At 45.6% G+C, this 6,000-nt stretch overlaps 1 protein-coding gene across 8 annotated transcripts in view; it reads right to left on the bottom strand.

The window, feature by feature from the left end:
- Positions 1 to 3,137: 3,137 nt before the first annotated feature.
- The window catches only part of LOC144590940 (methyltransferase-like protein 27), a 60,724-nt gene continuing 57,861 nt past the window's right edge, over positions 3,138 to 6,000 (bottom strand). For 6 of the 8 annotated variants that reach the window (XM_078395290.1, XM_078395294.1, XM_078395291.1 and 3 more), the window contains 2 exons: positions 4,291 to 4,429; positions 3,140 to 3,279 (listed from right to left, as the gene is read on the bottom strand). In XM_078395290.1, coding sequence (XP_078251416.1) covers positions 3,155 to 3,279; positions 4,291 to 4,429 — 264 coding nt within the window. In that variant the 3' untranslated portion in view covers positions 3,140 to 3,154. Of the gene's footprint in view, positions 3,280 to 4,290; positions 4,430 to 6,000 lie in introns of all 8 variants that reach the window. The other 2 variants (XM_078395292.1, XM_078395297.1) reach the window with 1 other exon arrangement.

Genomic DNA, 6,000 nt, shown 5'->3' with positions numbered 1-6,000 from the left:
ATAGTATTAAAACAAAAGATGAAGCATACAGATTAGCCAGAAAAAGTAGCATACCAGAGGACTGGGAGAAATTCAGAGTCCAGCAGAGGAGGACAAAGGGCTTAATTAGGAAAGGGAAAATAGACTATGAGGGAAAACTGGCAAGGAACATAAAAACAGACTGCAAAAGCTTTTATAGATATGTCAAGAGAAAAAGATTAGTTAAGGCAAATGTAGGTCCCTTGCAGTCGGAAACAGGTGAATTGATCATAGGGAACAAGGAGATGGCAGACCAATTGAACAAATACTTTGGTTCTGTCTTCACTAAGGAAGACATAAACCGTCTGCCGGAAATAGCAGGGGACCGGTGGTCTAATGAGATGGAGGAACTGAGGGAAATCCAGGTTAGTCGGGAAGTGGTGTTAGGTAAATTAAATGGATTAAAGGCAGATAAATCCCCAGGGCCAGATAGGCTGCATCCCAGAGTGCTTAAGGAAGTAGCCTCAGAAATAGTGGATGCATTAGTGATAATTTTTCAAAACTCTTTAGATTCTGGAGTAGTTCCTGAGGACTGGAAGGTAGCTAATGTAACCCCACTTTTTAAAAAGGGAGGGAGAGAGAAAACGGGGAATTATAGACCAGTTAGCCTAACATCGGTAGTGGGGAAAATGCTAGAGTCAGTTATTAAAGATGTGATAGCATCACATTTGGAAAGTGGTGAAATCATCGGACAAAGTCAGCATGGATTTACCAAAGGCAAATCATGTCTGACGAATCTTATAGAATTTTTCGAGGATGTAACTAGTAGAGTGGATAAGGGAGAACCAGTCGATGTGTTATATCTGGACTTTCAGAAGGCCTTCGACAAGGTCCCACATAGGAGATTGGTGTACAAACTTAAAACACACGGTATTGAGGGTTCAGTTTTGAGGTGGATAGAAAATTGGTTGGCGGACAGGAAGCAAAGAGTAGGAATAAACGGGTCCTTTTCGGAATGGCAGGCAGTGACTAGTGGGGTACCGCAAGGCTCAGTGCTGGGACCCCAGTTATTTACAGTGTATATTAATGATTTGGACGAGGGAATTGAATGCAACATCTCTAAGTTTGCGGATGACACGAAGCTGGGTGGCAGTGTTAGCTGCGAGGAGGATGCTAGGAGGCTGCAGAGTGACTTGGATAGATTAGGCGAGTGGGCAAATGCATGGCAGATGCAATATAATGTGGATAAATGTGAGGTTATCCACTTTGGCGGCAAGAACAGGAAAGTAGAGTATTACCTGAATGGTGACCGATTGGGAGAAGGGGAGATGCAACGTGACCTGGGTGTCATGGTGCACCAGTCATTGAAAGCAAGCATGCAGGTGCAGCAGGCAGTGAAGAAAGCGAATGGTATGTTGGCATTCATAGCAAGACGATTTGAGTTTAGGAGCAGGGAGGTTCTGCTGCAGTTGTACGGGGCCTTGGTGAGACCGCACCTGGAGTATTGTGTGCAGTTTTGGTCTCCTAACCTGAGGAAAGACGTTCTTGCCTTAGAGGGAGTACAGAGAAGGTTCACCAGATTAATCCCTGGGATGGCGGGACTTGCATATGAGGAAAGACTGGATAGACTGGGCTTGTACTCGCTGGAATTTAGAAGACTGAGGGGGGATCTTATAGAAACATATAAAATTCTTAAGGGGTTGGAGAGGCTAGATGCGGGAAGATTGTTCCCGATGTTGGGGGAGTCCAGAACCAGGGGTCACAGCTTAAGGATAAGGGGGAAGTCTTTTAGGACCGAGATGAGAAAACATTTCTTCACACAGAGAGTGGTGAGTCTGTGGAATTCTCTGCCACAGAAGGTAGTTGAGGCCAGTTCATTGGCTATATTTAAGAGGGAGTTAGATGTGGCCCTTTTTGCTAAAGGGATCAGGGGGTATGGAGAGAAGGCAGGTACAGGCTACTGAGCTGGATGATCAGCCATGATCATATTGAATGGCGGTGCAGGCTCGAAGGGCCGAATGGCCTACTCCTGCACCTATTTTCTATGTTTCTATGTTTCTATGTTACAATACAGCTCAACATGGAGTGAAATAAAAAGGAATTGCAGATGTTGGTTTGTACCAAAGATAGACACAAAATTATAGAATACCTCAGCGGGTCAAACAGCATTTCTGGAGAAAATGGACAGGTGACTTTTCAAGTCGGGACCTTTCTTCAGACTTCTTCAGATAGAAGATTGTTCCCGATGTTGGGGAAGTCCAGAACAAGGGGTCACAGTTTAAGGATAAGGGGGAAGTCTTTTAGGACCGAGATGAGAAAGTTTTTTTTCACACAGAGAGTGGTGAATCTGTGGAATTCTCTGCCACAGAAGGTAGTTGAGGCCAGTTCATTGGCTACATTTAAGAGGGAGTTAGATGTGGCCCTTGTGGCTAAAGGGATCAGGGGGTATGGAGAGAAGGCAGGTACGGGATAATGAGTTGGATGATCAGCCGAAGGGCCGAATGGCTTACTCCTGCACCTATTTTCTATGTTTCTATGTTTCTAAGAAGGGTCCTGACCCGAAATGTTTGTTTGTTTTATGTGCATGTAGGTCTGTGTGTGTGTATGTATATGTGTGTAAAAATATATATATACACACACACAGAACTTTTTTTTCTCGTTTATTCCCTTGTTTACAGTGTAATGTTTACATATTCTGTTTTGTTGCATGGAAGAATTACATTGCTTTATCTGGGACATATGACAATAAAACACTCTTGACTCTCTAGACTCTTGACCTGCTGAGTTATTTCAGCATTTTGTGTCCATCTTCAGTGTGGAGTGCTCCTGCTGTAACTCCAGCACCCTAGAGTGCAGCTCAGTTAGAGTGATCCTTCTGTAACACCAGATCCCTTTTGTATGGGTCAGTGTGAAGTGACCTTGCCATTTTGCTCTACCAGTTAAACATGGCCTGTATGTTTTATTTGGGTTGTGTGCTCCTTCCTTTGGCTGTTCTAATGATACCACTTCATTTGTGGGACCTTTCTACTGAGTAGAAACAAGGAATTGCAGGTGATTGTTAACATTCTGAAGGAGTACTGGATTAGCTCAGCGGGTCAGGCAGCATTTCTGGAGAACATGGAGATGTGACGTTTTGGGTCAAGTCCTCAAACATCACATATCCATGTTCTCCAGAGATACTCCCTGATCTGCTGAGTTACTTCTGCCCTTTCTGAACTTTGTACTGACCTGTTTTGGTGATTCTCAGCAATTCTGGAAGGATTTCCCATGGCAGATGTTGCTGGAGTATTCCACCAACAACCATCACAACATCGTAGGTACCTGCAGGATATTTCAACAACAAGCAGATATGCAACACAGATATTCACACACATCTGAAAGAGATGCATATGCTCTTAGAGATTAAATTAAATGAAACACCTGACCTGTTGAGCGAAGGTCCATGACAGAAAGGTCAGACTGGGAATGGGAAGGGGAGTTGAAGTGCTCGGCCACTGGGAGATCAGTTTGGTCAATGCGGACCGAGCGCAGGTGTTGAGCGAAGCGATCGCCGAGCCTGCGCTTGGTTTCGCCAATGTAAATAAGTTGACATCTAGAGCAGCGGATGCAATAGATGAGGTTGGAGGAGGTGCAGGTGAACCTTTGTCTCACCTGGGAAGACTAGATGTCAACTTATTTACATCGGCGAAACCAAGCGCAGGCTCGGCGATCGCTTCGCTCAACACCTGCGCTCGGTCCGCATTGACCAAACTGATCTCCCGGTGGCCGAGTACTTCAACTGCCCTTCCCATTCCCAGTCTGACCTTTCTGTCATAGACCTCCTCCAGTGCCATAGTGAGGCCCACCGGAAATTGGAGGATCAGCACCTCATATTTCGCCTGGGAAGCTTGCAGCCCAGTGGTATGAACATCGACTTCTCCAACTTTAGATAGTTCCTCTCTCCCCCTCTTCCCCTCCTCCTTCCCAGACCTCCCTCTATCTTCCTGTCTCCACCTATATCCTTCCTTTGTCCCGCCCCCCTGACATCAGTCTGAAGAAGGGTCTCGACCTGAAACGTCACCCATTCCTTCTCTCCTGAGATGCTGCCTGACCTGCTGAGTTACTCCAGGATTTTGTGAATAAATACCTTCGATATATACCAGCATCTGCAGTTATTTTCTTATACTTCCATTAAAGTTAGATAAGTCTGACTAACCACTAAGCATCTTGTTCCTTGACGACAAGAAGATCTCTTCAATATTGGGCACAAACTCTATGCTCAAAGATTATTCTACAGAATAAATGTGCTTCTCTCCTGGATTTCCATTAAAACAGATGATATCAGCCATTTACCTTCTTTTACGGGCAGCTGTTTATCCGCAGTTATCAGACAGTGCATCAGCTTCTGGTACATTCCTTTGGATTCAGATATCTTCAGCATTTCTTCACTGCCATCCATTCCATGGAAGTTCTTGAAGCCCAGTTTCTGCATCTGAAGGAATCAGAATTTTCTGCATTTCACCTTGCCCAACTTGCCCACACCGGCCAACAAGACCCAGCTACGCTAGTCCGAACTGTGGGGATATGGATTGGTCCATATCGCCCAAACCTATCCTGTCCATAAGGTGTCACCCATAAGATCCATAAGATGCTGGAACGTTGAGCGAAAACAAAAACAGACTACTGGAGGAACTCAGCAGGTCAGGTGGCATCTGTGGAAGGAAATGGATAACTTGCCCCCATTGAACTTATTTCCTCATAACTCAACTCTATCTTATCCAACTTTAGATAGTTCTTCTGTCCCTCCCTTCCCCTCCTCCTTCCCAGATCTCCCTCTATCTTCCTGTCTCCACCTATATCCTTCCTTTGTCCCGCCCCCTGACATCAGTCTGAAGAAGGGTCTCGACCCGAAACGTCACCCATTCCTTCTCTCCCGAGATGCTGCCTGACCTGCTGAGTTACTCCAGCATTTTGTGAATAAATCTATCTTATCCCCTCTAGTCCAACCCTTTCCCACCAACATTCAGAACATCTCATACGTTCACCAGCACTGGAACAACTTCCAATTCCTTGGCCCCCATTACCAGTACAACCGAGATGTTGATGGGAAAGAGGCGGACAATGCTTTGGGCCAGGAACCTCCTCCACACTAATGGAATAAAGGGGAGATTGCTGGTGGAGAGAAGTGAGCGGAAAGGGTGGTGGCAGAGCTGGCAGGTGGATGCAGGTGTGGAGGGGTTGATTGGTAGATGTGTCAGGTGGGGGAGAGAAGGGTGGAGATGGTAACCAATACTGGAGGTGATAATTGGAAGCCACTGGGTGGAATAAATGGAATGCTTATAATTTCATTCCCCATCATTTGGAATAGAAAGGGTAAATGCACAAATGCCTTTTACCCAGAGTAGGGGAATCAAGGACCAGACGACATACGTTTAAGATGAGGGGGGAAAAGACTTAATAGGAACCTGAGGGGTAGCATTGTTACACAAAGAGTAGAACAAACTGAGGGAGGAGGTAGTTGAGGCTGGTACCATCACAACATTAAAACAACATTTGGATAGTTACATGGATCGGATAGGTTTAGGGGGATATGGGCCAAACGCGGACAGGTGGGACTAGTGTAGATGGGGTAAGTTAGTTGGCATGGGCAAGTTGGGCTGAAGGGCCTATTTCCATGCTGTTTGTCTGACACTATGACTATCAGGAAAGCCTGAGAGATCAACAATTTTTCTTTTGATCTTTCTCAGTTTCTTTAAATCAAAGCTCTGGTCATGAGCCTTCCCACTATGCCTGTCTTTTTGTTGAACATTCTTTGCCCAAATGCATGCTGGCACCTCTCCCCAACTCTTTCTCCACTGCATGATGACTGCATTGGGCTGCTTCTTGCACCCATGCAGAACTCGCCAATTTCATCAACTTCACCAGCTCCCCTCTTCCTTACCCGCTCCCCTTTCTTTCCACTCCTTTCCAACTGTACATCACCCATCCCTCCTCAATTCAGGTCTCTCAGTTTCCTATCTTCTCCCTACCCCCTACCCCATTCCCTTCTACTCATTATCTCTC

The sequence above is a fragment of the Rhinoraja longicauda genome, unplaced genomic scaffold (assembly GCF_053455715.1).
Source record: "Rhinoraja longicauda isolate Sanriku21f unplaced genomic scaffold, sRhiLon1.1 Scf000414, whole genome shotgun sequence".
Lineage (NCBI taxonomy): Eukaryota > Metazoa > Chordata > Chondrichthyes > Rajiformes > Arhynchobatidae > Rhinoraja > Rhinoraja longicauda.
This window is presented reverse-complemented; position numbering and strand designations above follow the sequence as displayed.